This window comes from Thamnophis elegans, chromosome 2, assembly GCF_009769535.1.
Source record: "Thamnophis elegans isolate rThaEle1 chromosome 2, rThaEle1.pri, whole genome shotgun sequence".
NCBI lineage: Eukaryota > Metazoa > Chordata > Lepidosauria > Squamata > Colubridae > Thamnophis > Thamnophis elegans.
The window spans coordinates 35,286,311-35,303,840 of NC_045542.1; the positions used below are offsets into that span (position 1 = coordinate 35,286,311).

At 42.6% G+C, this 17,530-nt stretch overlaps 1 protein-coding gene across 1 annotated transcript in view; it reads left to right on the plus strand.

Moving 5' to 3' along the window:
* Window positions 1–1,891: 1,891 nt before the first annotated feature.
* The window catches only part of ITGA7 (integrin subunit alpha 7), a 65,910-nt gene continuing 50,271 nt past the window's right edge, over window positions 1,892–17,530 (plus strand). The window contains 1 exon segment of the mRNA XM_032212174.1: window positions 1,892–2,300. Within this exon segment, the coding sequence (XP_032068065.1) occupies window positions 2,125–2,300 (176 nt within the window). The 5' untranslated portion in view covers window positions 1,892–2,124.

Here is a 17,530-nt window from a genome sequence, read left to right on the forward strand (position 1 = left end):
GTTGATCCCTGCTTATCTGATCAGTCTGAAGAGGAAGCATTTCAGCCTTTTGCTTGAAAAGGTACAGGAATGAGAAAAAATAAGTCATGGGTCCCAGTATACAGGTAGTCCTCGATTTACAGCAGTTCATTTAATGACCATTCAAAGTTACAGCGGCACTGAAAAAAGTGATTTATGACCATTTTTCACATTTACAACCATTGCAGCATTCCCATGAGCACATAATCAAAATGTGGATGCTTGGCAATTAGTTCATATTTGTAGACGGTTGCTGTATACTTGGATCATGTGATCACCAATTGTGACCTTCTGACAAGCTAAGTCAATGGGAAAGCTGGCTTCATTTAATAACAGGGTTACTAACTTAACAACTGCAATGATTCAATAACAACTGGAGCAAGAAAAGTGGTAAAATGAGACAAAACTCCCTTAACAGATGTTTCACTTAGCAACCAAAAGGTTGGGCTCAATTGTGGCTGTAAGTCAAGGACTTCCTTGCATATTCCAAGCTGCCATTTGGAATATGCAGGGAAGTCCTCTTGAAAAAGCACCTCTTGGACAACCATGAATGAGATTTGGGTTACCAATAGTGGGCAAGGAGGAGCTTGGAAGTCTTCTAGTTATCATCAACCTTCAGAACAGAAAATGTTGCCAATAGTATAAATAAGTAAGATAAAGATAAAGGTAAAGGTTCCCCTCGCACGTACGTGCTAGTCGTTCCCGACTGTAGGGGGCGGTGCTCATCTCTGTTTCAAAGCCGATGAATGAACGCTCCGTGGTCATGTGGCTGGCATGACTAAACGCTGAAGGTGCACGGAACACTGTTACCTTCCCACCAAAGGTGGTTCCTGTTTTTCTACTTGCATTTTTACATGCTTTCAAATTGCTAGGTTGGCAGAAGCTGGGACAAGTAACGGGAGCTCACTCTATTACACGGCAGCAGGGATTTGAACTGCTGAACCGCCGACCTTTCTGTTCGACAAACTCAGCGTCTTTAGCCACGTCTTTGATAAAGGGATAAATAAATAAAGGAGTATAAATCTTTCCATTACCCACCATCCAGTCAGAGCTGAAGAAAGCTTCTTGGATGAGAAGGGAAACATCTTTAAAGAAAAAAAAAACCCAGAAAGTACATTTGCCTCTTGGAAAAAAAGCACCTTTGGGACAACCATGACTGAGATTTGGGTTGCCAATCGTGGCCAAGGAGGAGCTCTTTCCTGCATCGCTGGATGGCAGTCAGGTTCCTCCTTGTCCTTTTAACGAGGATTCCCTTCAAAGAAATGAGTGGTATAATGAAATTTGGAGCATGGCAACAAATGATAAATTAACAACAGAAATTAAATTTTAAAAAGGGATGATTAAAGTAAACAATTATAATGAAATATGGATTTAAAAATAAAATAAAATCAGTGTTGGTGGAAGGCAAAGGGAATAAACCTACTCAAGAATATATGTCGTTTTGGAAGGGATAAGGACACAATTGGAATATATATTGTATATCTAAGAAATATAAGATGGGGAAAATCCCCAGGGGGTGGGGATGCACTGTAATATGTGTCCCCCCCCCTTTTTGTCTTTCTTTTTCTATATATAAAACTGATGCACTGTGTGTGTGCGTGCGTGCGTGCGTGCATGCATATGTGTGTCTATGTATATGTACACACACACACACACACACACACACACAAAACGGGAATTCCCTTTGGGCCTTGGGCCCACCCGGATGGCACGGCCTGGGCGCGGGGATGGGGTGGGAGGGAGGTACACCGGCACCTGCTTCCAAGTTCCCCGCTCCTTCATGCCCAATAGCGGAGAGCGTGGCGGAGGCGTGTTTGTTGTGGGAGCTCGGGGCTCCGCCCAGCGGCACTCCAGAATGGATCTGAGGGAAAGACAGCCCGCGCGCGGGCGGGCGAGGTTGCCTCGCCTCGGGAGTTTGGTTACACGCCGAGGTTGGCCGGCCTTCGGGCAGCGCAGAGGGCGAGCCAAGGCCCGTGACTGAGGCGGACAGCTGGCAGCAAAGCCTCCGCAGGGGAGACGGCGGGCTTGCGAAGCTCTTCGGAGCCGCGGTGGCTCTCGCCCGGCGACTCGGCTTTGCAGTTGCTGCTGCTTGCGACGCCTCGCACGATGTCTGGGGCGCTGCACTTTCGCCTCTTGTGCCTCCTCCTCAGCCTTTGCCGCTGGGAGAATTCCGCCTTCAACCTGGATGTCGCCGAGCCCGTCGTCAAGCGGGGAGAGAAGGGCAGCTTCTTTGGCTTCTCCGTAGCGTTGCACCAGCAGCTTAGTCCGCAGCCCATCGGCTGGTAAGTCCGCCCCCCCTCGCCCCACGCCCGGCTTCCAGGACGGGAGGTTTGGATGCTGATCCCGGGGCAAGCCCGAAAAGAGGATGGAGGTGGTAGACGATCTCCCTGGGAGTCACAAGAACGAGGCGATCAAACTTTCGCCTGGTAATTTAAATATCAGCATGATCGCTCATCTTTCCAAGAGTTTTTTTTTTCAGTTCAAGGTTTTTCTTTTTTAATGCAAATTATACATGTACGTTGTCCGGGTCTTTTCTTTTACATAGTCCTTTTTACCTCATAGTTTTGTTTTCATTTTCAGCCAGATTATTCTTTTCCATTATTTCCAGGAGTCTTCTGAATTCAGGTTTTCCCGGGGTCTGGAGCTTGGACACCGCTCGTGTAAAAATGCATCAGTCCCTGCCTAATTCCCTGGCGATTGCAATAAAAACACAAGCTGATTCTGGGTGCAAAATACGTGGAACCAGCGATATTTCCTTTGCTAATGCCTCCGGCTTTGGCAGTAGGAAAAGGAGGACCAAATTAAGAGCCGTTTGTTTCCTTTCAGCGGTCCCGTGGTCGATATTTATTATTTTGTTTTTTTAAATTCCAAGGCAATTTGGGTACATCGTCTACAGGGTGTGAAAGTTAGATCCACCAGCCAGTGGTTACATTCTCCACAGCCCTACCCTAAATATTTTTAATATTTCTGTAGAGGGAAGGGAATCCTTGATCTTGATGGGTGTATTGTCAGAGTTTGTATTATTTTGGTGATAATTGAGTGTATTTGTAGTTTTTTTTTGTTTTTTTTTTAAAACCCCTTGGCTTACAGTATCTTCCTACAAGCTTACCATTTCCCCTAGTTAAATAAATTGCCTAGTGTGTTATGAGATGTTTTCTTTTTTACGCTTATAAACTGGTGGTTTTTTCTTTTAAAAAATGAATCTTTCTTCTTCCTGCTTGAGATGGAATTCTGAGAGATGCAGTTGTCTTGATGCCAGTTGTCTTATTCAGTGCTAAGGGAGCTGAATCATTGCTGAAGGCAGGCAAACTCTCCTTTGCCAGGGCTGTATTGGTAGTTAGCTCCTGGCTACAGCAAGTCTGACTACTGCTTTGCAGGGTGCAAATGAAGAAGCACTGAAGTGGCACAGAAGAAAGAGAGAGAGGGGGGGGGAGAGAGAGAGAGAGAGAGAGAGAGAGAGAGAGAGAGAGAGAGAGAGAGAGAGAGGGAGAAGGGCTGTAAACATCTTACAAAAGCAAGGGGCCATGGCATACTTCACCATGAAGTCTTCCCTTAGTGCATTCCCCCTCCCCTTGGGAGCAGAAATCAGAGGAGAAGATGACCCTGAGATCTAAATAGGAAAGCCAGATCATGATTGTATGAACCTGTCAGCTGGGTGGCTTTGCACATGCATTAGGAGATCTTGGGGATGGCATCATAGGAGGCCTCTGGTCCCCAAAGGATGGAGTGAGAGTATCTTCCTTCAGTTAAAAAGAGTGGAGGGAATTCTAGGGACTCTCTGAAGTGTTTGGTTTCTTCCATGCTTGGTTTCTCTGGGGATATTGTGACCTAGGATCTGTCTCTTCCCCCCCCCCCCTAACGTTGCTGTGAAGCTACTGACAAAGTGGAGCTTCTAATTGCTTTTTCTGCAGCTTTTAGCCCTTGCTCTTCGTCGCTGAAGATCACTTCAGTTCTACTGAACTTTCCATGATGGGCTCAATCACCTTCCTTCCTGGAAGTGTTGCTCTTTTTTTTCTCCTTACTGGTAGTGATTCTCAGCTTTTTGGACTCTATTGTCTTGTTTTCCTATAATAGTAGTGGTACAATACTATTTTCTTTTTAATTGCATTTGCAGTCAGGTCTAGTCTATCAGCAGCCTTTGCAAACAGGAAATGTGAAGGACAAGTTGCCTCAAACTGTGAGATGGGTGGCCTACAGGGGTGAAATTCAGCAGACTCTGACAGGTTCTGGAGAACCGGGAGTGGAAATTTTGAGTAGTGCGAAGAACCAGAAAATACCACCTCTGGCTGGTCCCAGAGTGGGGTGGGAATGGAGATTTTGCAATATCCTTCCCTTGCCATGCCCACAGACCTGGTAGTAAAAAAATGTGAATTTCATCCCTGGTGGCCTATACTGTAAATTTAATAAAGAAAGAAAAGAAATTGTCCTGGAAAAGTAGGCTACAAACTGCTCTGGTTAATTCTGGAATCTCAATAATTTTGTATTAGTGGCAGCTTCTTCTTGGGTTGCCTATTGCTTCAAGAGTATTGCTTGAAGTTACCAATATGTAACTGCTTTCCAAGACATGATTCTGGAGATAGAGAAATGAACTACAGATAATCCTCAATTTACAGCCATTTGTTTAGTGACCATTGAAAGCTACAACAGCACTGAAAAAAATGACTTGGGTTTTCACACTCATGAGCATTGCGGCATTCTCATGGTCACATGATCAAAATTTGGATGTTTGGCAGCTGCCTCATATTTATGACAGTTGCGGTGTCCTGGGGACACCTTTTGCAGTCTTCTGACAAACAAAGTCATTGGGGAAGACATTCATTTAACAACCATATTATTAACATAACTTCAGTGATTTACTTAACAACTTCGGCAACAAAGGTCATAAAATGGGACAAAACTCACTTAACAGCTGTCCCGCTCAGCAACAGAATTTTTGGGTTTAATTGTGCTCGTAAGTCAACATGTAGTTATCTTGCTAGCAATCAACATTATGGCTTAAGGATAGAAAGATCCAGGTTCTTTAAGATTAGATTACCATGCCATTTGTGGATGTATTTCATAGCTTTAAATCTCATTTCTTCATCTATACATGGAAATATTTATGATTCAATGGCAGGATTCGAAAGAGAAATGTAGACAGGAAAATACTTTGCAGACTAACATGTCATTGATAATTAGGGAAGACAATATTTATAAATTTTGAACTCACTGCATTTTACAGATAGTTCCCAGATAAGCTCATATGATAGCAGTGAAAAGCCTGCCAAGCTTCTGAAGCAGAGCATCATGTGCTTCCAAGCCATAGAATATCCATCCTTTCTCACCATAAGTCATGTTGGTTGGATCTGTTGGGTGTTGAAGTTCAGCAGTATCCGCAGAAGTCACAGGTCCTCAGCCCTATGGTAAATGCTAGAAAGGAAATGATTATCTGGCATGGTCCTTGGATCATGATGGTTGAATATTCTATATTTTGTGGATGATACATCAGCTCCATTCAACCCAACTGTGATAACTTCCCGTTGTTTAATCTATGATGGGATTATGATCAACTGCAACAGAGACAATATTAAAACTGAGTTATTCTGAAGTATTTTGCTTTTTAAATAAGAGGGGTCAAGTTGCGGGTGGTCAAAACGCTATTTTTCCCCCTGCAAAAAGTACTGAGAAACTGCAGACACAGCACGTTTATGCCCCTTTACCTGATATGATTGTTGTAACAAGACACTCATAAAGTATAACAAATCAGAGCTTCCTTCTTTTCCTTGGAGCTGAGATTCAAGCGTAAGAAGAGCCATCTGGTAATCCAGCATCCTATTCCCAAGTAGTGAAACAAACGCTTATGAGTCTCATAAGCTGGTCATAGCAGCTCCTTTTGTATGGTTAAAAAACACTTAAAGTTCTGCAGCAGCTCGCAGAGGCAACAAAACAGGGAGCATGGCATGGAGGGTAGCTGCTAACTCAATTGAAGGTGCTTGGAGGTTCCCCAAAAGTATAGCATAATTTTGGGAATGAGTCTTCATCTTTTCCTCCAATTCCAAAGACTTCACATGTGTGGAAAAAGCTACTTTCTTCCTGAACTGTGTTCCCTGCTCCATCCTTCTGTATAGGTGATGTTACACTTTTGTGGCACGCTAAGCAGTTTGCATTGGAACATGAAAGCAACAAGCAAAATGATTCTTTCCTTGAGCTTAATCTGGGGAAAAATGAAGGGCTAGTCCTGTTCTTAGGCTAATTTCACAGGTATAACATGAAACTGAATGCAAGATTTCATTCTGGTGGTTCTAGTCTGAGGACAATGATCTGAACACTCAGACTAAGATAAGAGTAATCTTTGGTAAATAATCTGGTCTATAGCAAAAAAGATTCCTAAAGTTGACTAGAGCAAAAGCATCATATTTACTGATACATATGTTCCAGGGGGTGTTGCTGCCGGCGTTACTGCTGTTTCGCTTCACACGTGCTTTGTGCACGCGCACCACATATTGCTTGCACATGCACAGCTGCCTGTAATTGTTCTGCACATGCACAGAACATGGAACAATGTCTAAAAAATATGCTGGCAACGGCGTGGGCAACTGAGGAACCAGTTTGGGGGCGTGGCCAGCCTGCCGTCCCTACCGGTTCCATAACCCAATCCCAATTTCCACTACCGGTTTGCCCGAACTGGTGCGAACTGGTAGCAACCCACCTCTGGTATGTTCTGACAGTATATAGGTAGTCCTCAACTTACAACAGTTCATTTAGTGACCGTTCAAAGTTACAACAGCCCTGAAAAAAATGACATGACTGTTTTTTACACTTACGATTGTTGCAGTATCCCCATGGTCATGTGATCAGAATTCAAATACTTGGCAACTGATTCATATTTACAACGGTCACGGTGTCCTGGGATCACGTGTTCACCTTTTGTAGCCTTCTGGCAAGTAAAGTCAATGAAGAAGCCGGACAACAATGTTACTAACTTAATGACTGCAGTGTTTCACTTAACAACTGTGGTAAGAAAAGTCATACAATGGGGTAAAACTCACTTAACAAATGTTTCACTTAAGAACAGAAATTTTGGGCTCAATAGTGAAAGTTACTTTGGAAGCTTTATCTGGTCTGCGAGTTATTTATTTATTTGTTTATTTAAATTACATGCTGCCCATCTCGCCTAGAGGCGACTCATCACGATTGCCAAAAAAAACCCCAAACCCCAAATGAAGGCCCGAACAGTTTCTAGAATTGTGAACTCCCCCTTGCTCTCTTCTTCATTTGAATTTTCGTTAGCCAGTGAAGGAACCAATTCTGCATTCCATTCCCCCATCACCACCCACAAGTGTATCAAGACAATTACACACCTTGGTTGTGTTAAGGGCTAGCGGTAGATTCCCCATATTCACTGCATTCTATGATTCTTTGAGCTCTTCCGGCCTTTGAGAGCCTTAACACTCTTTTTTCTCATGCTTTCATTTCAATTCGTGGATTAAATTGTTTCTTTTTGGCCTTGGATGAGCTTGGGAAAATTTCAGATAATGTAAGTCCATCCTCTCCCACCCTTCCAAACTCTTCTCCCCGAACACATTCATCTGAGGATTTTTTGCCAGTTTGAAAGCGACTGCAGGCCTCCCCATTCCCACAAGGTCGATGGTGTTGGGAGAGCTGAACTGATTGATTTCTGGCTCAGCTGCTGTGTGTAGCCAAAAAGAGATCTGCTGCAGATGGGGGATGTAGGGTTGCTGGTGTATTGAGATGCTGTAGCTCCGTTTTTTCCCTTGGAGATCACTCTTACCTCGCGTCGTCGTCTCTCTGTTCTCTCCTGATCTTTGTGCAATGAAATGCTTTTTTGCTTTTTCTTCTACTTAGCCTTTCTTCTTCTACTATAAATCACCCAGAGGTTTACAACAGATACTGATCTATTTCTATCCACCTTTGCTCAAAAAGATGTAAGATGTGAGTTTTCTTCTCTTCAGAACTTCACTGTTAACTTGATCTGCTACTATGATACATGCCAGTAGATTTTCTAGATAATTGTCTTTTGCATCTGTAGTTGTTACTCCATGCAGAGAAAGATATCTGTGATATATAAGGTTGCAGTATGTTATTATCTATATACAGCAGTTGTGGGATTCAATTTTTTTTACTACCGGTTCTGTGGATGTGGCTTGGTGGGCATGGCAGGGGAAGGATATTGCAAACGCTCCATTCCTTCCCAACTCCAGGGGAAGGTTACTGCAAACTCTCCATTCCCTCCTGATCAGCTGGGACTCAGGAGGCAGAGAATAGATGGGGGCAGGGCCAGTCAGAGGTGGTATTTACTAGTTCTCCGAACTACTCAAAATTTCTGCTACCGGTTCTCCAGAACTGGTCAGAACCTGCTGAATATCACCTCTGCTATACAGGGTTTATAATCTATATTCTTGGTTTTTTATTTTGAAATTATTTTTAACAATTAATGAAAAAATGTTTACAATAAATTTAAAAACAACAACAGTTCTGTACAGTGAGGGGGAAATGAGTATTTCATAATGATGCTGTTGTTCACTAAAACCCCATTTAAAAATGGCATATTTAAATCCAGAAAACGGCTGAAAGCATAACACTACAACACCATTGTAGTGCCATACACTGAAGTACAGAATTGCCAGAAATGAAGAGCCACTAGCACAAATGTAGCCAAAAGCCTGAATAATGAATAAAAGCTGATAATGCTTTGCATTCCCTGGAACTAAATTCTGCATTTATAGTGCTTGAATCAAAATGTCCTCCTTTCGGTCAGCTAGTAAAGTCAAATCAAACTTGGGACAAATTCTTAGACAGATTTGTGCAGTTGTGTTGATAACAACATGCTGCTGCTTAATGTCTTATCGAGATTCTCAGTCATCCAGGTCATACCGTAGTTGTCCCAAAGAGGCAACTGGACTTTCTGATTTTTCTTTGGAGACGTTTCGCTTCTTATTCAAGAAGCTTCTTCAGTTCCTGGATGAGAAGCAAGACATCTTCAAAGAAAAACCAGAAAGTCCAGATGCCTCTTGAAAAAGCATCTTTGGGACAAAATGCTACTGCCTTCTTCCAAGGTGCCTTTCAGCTTCCTAGTCTAGTATTTTCTGGCAATTTCCCATTCAAATACTAACCATACTTAGCTTGTCATCCCTGGAAAGGTTTGCCAAGTGCTGCCATAATGGTAAAATGCAGGGCTTTCAAGAAAGCATCCCAACTGGGTTTCAGTTGAGGGACAAGGCATATCAACGAGCATATGCAGATGCGGCATGGGGCGAGTACTGAATTTCGCTGCAACAATCCCAGCTGTTTCTAACCCTATCTCTTCTTTATTACAGTTTGCACAGTAATTATTTTTTTCTTCCATTGTTAAAAAAAACCCAACAGTGAAAAACAGCTAGATACTATAAAGTCTAACTCAAATTGCACTCTAACTCAGATCATTACTGGTCAGCCTAAACAAACAACACACCCAGACAAAATAGTACAAAATCTCTAGATCTACTTATAGGAAGTAGATTTTTCCCACCGAAGAAAAATAGCTTAGAAAAACCTTGATCCAGACAGGGTTTATGGTTTAAGAGTGACCCTCCCAAGGTGGCGCAATGGTTAAATGCAGCACTGCAGGCTACTTCAGCTGACTGCAGTTCAGCAGTTCGGCTGTTGAAATCCCACCAGGCTCAGGGTTGACTCAGCCTTCCATCCTTCCGAGGTGGGTAAAATGAGGACCCGGATTGTTGTTGGGGGCGATATGCTGACTCTGTAAACCGCTTAGAGAGGGCTGAAAGCCCTATGAAGCGGTATATAAGTCTAACTATTGCTATTGCTATTTACCAAAAGACATTTGCTTTGAAGCAGGCAAGAGTCAAGGCCAGACCTTCAGAAGATTCAGGGAAGAATAGTCTAAAACATCTGGTGGACAACAGCTGGGAAGGCTGCTTTATCTCAGACCTGTTGGCAGTGTTTCTTTTGCTCAGACAACTTGCAAATTTCCAGTGCCTCTATGGCTTTGGGCTCCATCTCATACTTTGGCCACGCTTTTTCTCAGATATGATTGGTGACGATGTTTTGATCCCACCATATCTTATCACAGAGTGTTAACTCTTTATGTGTATTCCTCTTACAGCCAGTCCTTGACTTACAACCATTCGTTTAGTGACTGAAGTTACAATGGCACTGAAATAAATGACTTGTGACCGTTTTTTACACTTATGACGGCTGCAGTGCTGAGGTGGTACAGTGGTTAGAGTGCAGTACTGCAGGCCACTTCAGCTGACTGCTAGCTGCAGTTCGGCAGTTCAAATCTCACCGGCTCAAGGTTGACTCAGCCTTCCATCCTTCCGAGGTGGGTAAAATGAGGACCCGGATTGTTGTTGGGGGCAATATGCTGACTCTGTAAACCGCTTAGAGAGGGATGAAAGCCCTATGAAACGGTATATAAGTCTAACTGCTATTGCTACTGCTATTGCAGCATCCCCACAGCCATGTGATCAAAATTTGGCAGCGGGTATGTATATACAGATAGTCGTCAACTTACGACCCCAATTGAGGGCAAAATCTATGTTGCTTACGTGAGAAATTTGTCAAGTGAGTTTTCCCCATTTTACGACTTGCCCCATTTGTGAAGTGAATTACTACTGTTGTTAAATTAATAACACAATCTGTTCAGTGAATCTGGCTTCCCCATTGACTGCTTGTTAGAAGGTTGTAAAAGGAATCACATGACTCTGGGACAATACAGCTGTCATAAATATGAGTCAGTTGCCAAACATCCAAATTTTGATCATATGACATGGGGATGCCGCAACAGTCATAAGTGTGAAAATGGTCATAAGTCATGTTTGCAGTGCCGTTGTAACTTTGAACAGTCATTAAACAAACTGTTGTAAGTTGAGGACTACCTGTGTGACAGTTGCAGTGTCCCGAGATCATATGAATACTTTTTGCAATTTCCTGACAAGCAAAATCAATGGGGAAGGCAGATTCACTTAACAACCAGGCTACTAACTAAACAACCACAATGATTCACTTAATAATTATGGCAGGAAAGGTGGTAAAGTGGGATAAAATTCATTTAACAACTGTCTTGCTTAGCAATATAAATTTTGGGTTCAGTTGTGGTTGTAACTCGAGGATTACCTGTACTGTTGTACCTTGGATGTTTTCTACCACAGTTACAATATGCCTATAAGTTGTATATGCCCTTGTGTAATTATGAGATAAACTCATTGTACGTGATCTTGTATAAGGCACTTTTAATTTAATGTATATTATTCAGCTTGGTAGCTCTAGAAAGATTTATTCTACATCCAAGCAATTAAGTGTTTCTTCAGTATTATATCTAACACGGCAATCAGGGGATGCAAATGTATAGGAAGAGAGGGGGAAAAGAGAAATTAAATTTCTCCTTTCTGCATTATTTACCACAGTTTTCAGAGTATAAGATGCACCTTAGTTTTTGGGGAGGAAAATAGGGGGGGAGGAATTCTGCCTACCAGGTATTCATCTGTCTAGCATGCTTAGTCTGGTCAGCTTCAGCACATATGTTTGCTGGTTTAGAGCGGGCATGCACATGCTTTTTATCCCCTGGGGATACAAAACAGCTTCTAAAGCACAGCTGATCATCGGAAAGAGAAGCAATGAGAAAAGCTGGGGAAACAGCTAGCGCCTCATTTGGGCTGAAAAAAGCAAGAAGCTACATTCGGAGTATAAGACGCACCCAAATTTTCAGCCACTTTTAGTTGGGGGGGGGGAAGTGTGCCTTATACTCTGAAAAATACGGTACCTTATCCCTGCAAACATGCAGTAACAGATAACAGATGATATATTTTGCCTCAGAAGAGCCCAGGTTCTGTTTCCAGCAATTTTTCTGAGCTGGAAAAAAACCCCTATGTTTGAAGTCCAGAGAGTCAGTGTCAGCTAGCCTCACATATCACACTAAACAACAATTAGACCGCAATATATTTTGGCATGATATGTGAACTCAACCAGTATTGCTAATACTAAATCACAGTAATTATCTGATTTAGTATAGCAAATCCGTGCGTAGAATTCACATTCCTTTGAAGTTACAGATGTTTTTAATGGGAGATTTGTTATGGATCTCTCCCATCAAATTCATTTTAATTTCCAAAACTTTGGTATTCATACAGCCCTAGAAATCAGGGATAGGAGAGAGACTCCGGAAAATGCTTTGCTACAATTATTTTGGTGCCACTGGTGGCAGTCCAAAAGTTTGCTGTAGCAATGCCCACCCGTGTAGCTCCTTGCCAACCCAATTCAAGGCAAATTAGTAAGAACATTGCCCTTGTTGTGTGAAGAGTAATTCCAATGTCATTTCTGTAATCCTGTTCCCTAGGATCGTAAAAAGTTTTATTCTCATCCACTGACCTTCCAAAGCTTCTTCAGAATTACAATCTCCCTATACTTGCTTATCGGTGCAAGACAATGCATGGCAGTGATATAAAACACACTGTTATACCTCTTTCGTTATATATTTGCCCAATTGTAAGTCTTGGCAAGCCACTACCAGCTGCAGTTTCTCAGAAAAAGATGCTTGATCATAATCACATTTAAATGTCCCTACACCCCTGCTCTCTGTTTTTTCCCATGCTGTAATTTTCCCCCCTTCTGTGTGAGAAGTTTCTGAGGGCGAGATCAATTTTATTTCCGACTCAGCTTCTCTGCCAAAGGCCTAATAGTCCTGAAAGAGACTATAGAGAATAAATGGAGGTAATGATGAATATTTATAGCACAACTGCTAGAGCAACTGGCTGCACCCAGAATTACTAATGGGACGTTTAAGCAATGACATCCCAAGTCCAGTTCTCCTTTCTCTCCTCCTCCCTTCCTCCCAAGCTCCATTTAGCTCCAGATGCTCTACTCTGGCCTTCATTGAGAGTCTCTAGGGGTGTGTGTATGTGAAATAATATCTCCCATCTAAAGAAGCTGGGAAGCTGCTGCTTCCTTCCTTCTTTGCTATATTTCCATCCCGGGGAACTGCCAGCCCTGCCCCACTCCCTCCCTCAACTCCTCAATTATGCAAAGGCAGCTGAAATCAATAATCCAAATGGAGATGGGAATTCTTTCATTCCAGGCCATAATAAGACCTCTGGGTATGTAACAGATAAATAAAATCTTTATGCTGATTTTTAAAGTGGACGGTTCATGCAATGCAGTGTATGAGGGAGCAACGGGAGAGGCGTGTGAGAAAAAAATAACCATCGTGGTTCTGTTATATTTTGCCATTCACGATTTACCACTCTGCACAGTTAGTTCTTTTTAAACTTTTGGCTGGAAAGGTGAAAGTGTGCTTTCCCATCCAAATATGCACTGCTGCATTTCTAGCTGCCAGTTACAGAAAGCCTCATCCAGTTTGTATAACTAATGAAGATAATATAAACACACACATATAAACCAACACATTTATAATCCTAGATGGAAGATTCTCTACAAAAGGACAGTGTGTAACTTACGCATCCATATTTACAGGGATTTGAAATTGTTTATTCTGGGATAAATCCAGCCGTGACAAATATAAAAAATAGCCTCACAATCTACAAACCTCTTATATTTCTTCCTTTAGTACAGGAGAGTATGTACAATTCCCTTACTCTTACTCTGAGCCGTGCGATCCTTGGAAGCTTTTTTGTTTAGATTTTTAAAGCACTTTTTTCCTTGCTGGTCCGTTTTTTATTATTTTAAAACCACTCGTTTTAAGTATCTAGGTGCCTAAAGTGGCTTTTATTTATCCCTAGTAACTTGATAACTTCATAGCCCCCCCCCAAAAAAGAGTGATCCTTTGGGTCCCCTCACCCCCAAATAAGTTCATAGTGATATAAGTTAGGCTCAGAAGAGTCTTTCTGTTCATCTAGCACAAGATTGGTCTCTAGGACGGCAGTTATACTGCTGAACTAAGAGAAAAGAAAAACATTATCTAGGGAATTTATTCCAATTTGTATGTGAAAAAAATGCCCAAAAAGTAAATGGAGCATAATTTAAATATCTGAAATGACTGACACTGATTCTTTAAAAGTTTCTGGCCTCTGCATAATTCCTGGAGATTGATCCAGTCCAATCTTCTACAGTACATGTAAAAACCTCTGGTCTGTTCCTGAGAAAACATTTTTATCTACTCCTACAGTTCAAATGAAAAGGGACACGGTGGCTCAGTGGCTAAGACGTTGAGCTTGTCGATCAGAAAGGTTGGCAGTTCGGCAGTTCAAATTCCCTAGTGTCGCGTAACAGAGTGAGCTCCCATTACTTGTCCCAGCTTCTGTCAACCTAGCAGTTTGAAAGCACGTAAAAATGCAAGTAAAAAAATAGGAACCACCTTTGGTGGGAAAGTAACGGCATTCAGTGCCCCTTCAGCGTTTAGTCATGCTCGCCACATGACCATGGAGACATCTTTGGACTTTGAAAAGGAGATGAGCACCGCCCCCTAGAGTCAGGAACAACTAGCACATATGTGCAAGGGGAACCTTTACCTTTACAGTTCAAATGAATCGTTCTGAAATTTTTTTTCCCTGTTACACGTTTTGCATGTCCTGATTGTCACCCTGAAGGAGAGCTTGATCACTGGGTGCCCCTGTAGAGCCTACATGCTTAAGTGAAGAGGCTTTGTCTGTAGGGATTTAATTTTGTGTTTCCTGAGGGGAGATGAGTTCCCTGCATGCCTGGAGGACTCCTTTTGAAAAGGAGACCAGGGAACGTTCAGCTGAGTAGACGCAGTTTTCCTTCAGTTAGTTTTGGGGTTTGTCACTTCTTTGAGGTCCAAAGGAACACCTGTCAATCAACAACTGAATCAGAGAAGGTGGCATGCTTGGCCGGTGCCCACAGTCTACTCATTATGACTCAGAGGCTGAGCTGGCAGTCGTGGAAGGAATGTACTGAAAGGGCACCTTGGTATTCCCAGATCTATGTGTAAGTCTTTTGTTGGTTGGCTGTCAGAGTCAGTCAGGCACCCACAGAGATTCCAGGATGGGGGCTTGCTGGCAGGACCCTGATTCTAGCAGTAGAAGGGACTGTTGTCCAGTCTCCTACCCACATTGCTGTGAACCTCTTGCCTGCACTGCCACTCCAACACTAGCTTCAGCCAGGAAATGTGTGAAAGGCTAGGCCTGTGAGAGCCTTGGAAGTATGCAGAGGAAAAGGAAGTTGCCAGCTGCCTCTATAGCACTTCTCAATAGCCTTCATGGAACACTGTTCCTTCCTTTTAGGCCTAAGCTTCTTCTGGACCTCTGACCTGGATCATTGATGTCACCCTGCCCTCCAAGCTTCTGCCTACCAGCTTATCCTTTCTTCACACTGTGGGTTTGGAGCACTGATATCAAACCGGGGTTTTGGCATTTTCCCTTCCTGCAAGAATGCTGTCCTCAACTAGAGCAACTTGGGTGTGTTTGTGTGTGTACACAAAGGTTTCCTTGTGTTGGTGTCCATGTGTGCATTTCAGTTAAATGTATACAGGACAGCAATCATTACATCATTCTTCCCTGTTGTTATATCTGCTCCCCACCTTCCTGCCCATCCCAAGACATTCTCCGCATTCTTCATCCTTGAATGGGTCTGTGGAGACTTCAAACAAGGGGTTGAAGACGAAACCAGAACTTGGCATAAATAAATAATTTCTCCTTTACTAAGACCTACTTTGTGGAGGGCTCCAATGGGCCTCGGAGATCGGAACAGTGCTCCTCCTCCATCATCTCTTGTACCAGATCGTCCAGCTGTTCATAAAAATTGCTATTTTCCTGCATGATCAGATTCACTATGAACTCTCCTCTGATTCTCTGGCCCATAATAGTCCCTTGAATACTCTAGTGGATACAAATGCTCCCTTACCATTTTTATCTGACACTGTGGCCACACAGTGACAGAGCCTCATGTGTGGTGTACTTAATGTAGTGATATCTACAGGGCTTCTGTCATCTTTTGGGGTCAGAAGCAAGAGAGACAGAATAGAATAAGAGTAGAGCAGAGTAGAGCAGAGCAGAACAGAGCAGAGCAGGACAGAACAGAACAGAACAGAACAGAACAGAACAGAACAGAATTCTTTATTGGCCAAGTGTGATTGGACACACAAGGAATTTGTCTTTGGTCGGAAACAAGCTGGGAAACAAGTGTAAATCTCCCTATTCAGGAATTAAACCATGCCTCCCCCCTTACCTTTTGGGAATAGGATGAAACAGTGCTTTCCAATTCTGTCTCATTTGTTCAGTGGGAAGGTGGTGCCTGCAGAAGCCAGAGCCGAGCAGAAAAGCACTCAAAATTCTTATCGTGTCTCTGGTTATTTTGGATTGTCCTTGTGCTTGTTGTCCCAAGCAGTTATTTCTAGCAGAGGCTCCTGTATTCTGTCTTGTTCACTCGTTTGTGACCTTTTGGAGAAGGACAGTACTTTTTAAATAGTTGCTACCAGAATTAGAAAGAGGATGGTGGGGTTCAGTTATTTTTTTTGGGGGGGGGGGTCTTGGCAGAAGAGATCCCCTGTTTTGGCACCTGAAGTAAGAAATCGAAAGAGTAATTATCCACTTTAAATTGCGCACCATGATTATGTGCTGCTTTTCATGATACCATCATGTCATAATCTGTCTACTGCCTGGCTGTCAAACATTACTATAATTACTACTAATATTTTCCACAATAGGCTGCAAGTAGGGAAGAATAACATATACACATTGATCTCAATGTTAATTATTTCATTTTATTTTTTCTGGAAGGAAAGAAAGAATCTAGATGTGGGAACTCTGAGATGGATAAAAATATTTGGAGTATCTGGTGTGGATCTTGGATATGCTCTTCCCTGGGAAAAAAACCTTATTCAGTGCTTCAGTAATGGCCACTTTGTGCCCCTGCCTTGGTCAGTCACTGATGATACTCAGAGGAACATGCACACATATACACAATCTGGCATGAATATTTTTGGCCCTCCTCCTTTTTTGGACATGCTGGGTGCTGAGTTATTTTGAGTGAATTCCTGTTTATTTTTACCATCTCTCTCTCCCTCTCCTTCTCATTCCACCCACCCCCTCTTTCTTCCAGTCTCCCGCATGGCCTAGCCTTCCTGCTGCTAACTATCCTCTTCCCTAACCCTGTTGTGTAGTGTGAGGATGAAGTAGTAGGAATTCCTTGCAGAAAATGCTTCAAGAACTCCAGGATTGGCTGGAGGTAGGGACTTCCTTCTCCAACCAATCAGGAAAAGTAAAATACCCATAGCTCAAGCAGTCATAAAAGGCAATAAAGAGGGACAAGGAAACAGTGTAATCCAACAGCTATGTAGTAGGATCCCTTACAATGCAACAGGCAAATTTGTACTTTCTCTAGATATGCAGTTGCATGAAGATTTTTTTTTAAAAAAATGCTATGGATCAAACAGTTGTGTCGACATGTAACTAGGGGTGAAATGCTACCAGTTCAGTCTGGTTTGCCCGAAACGGTATTAAAAAATGCTACCAGTTTGCCCGAACCGGTATTAAAAGAAATGCTACCAGTTTGGGCAAACCGGTAGTTCAAACCATTGCGCAGCACAGCTGATCATTGG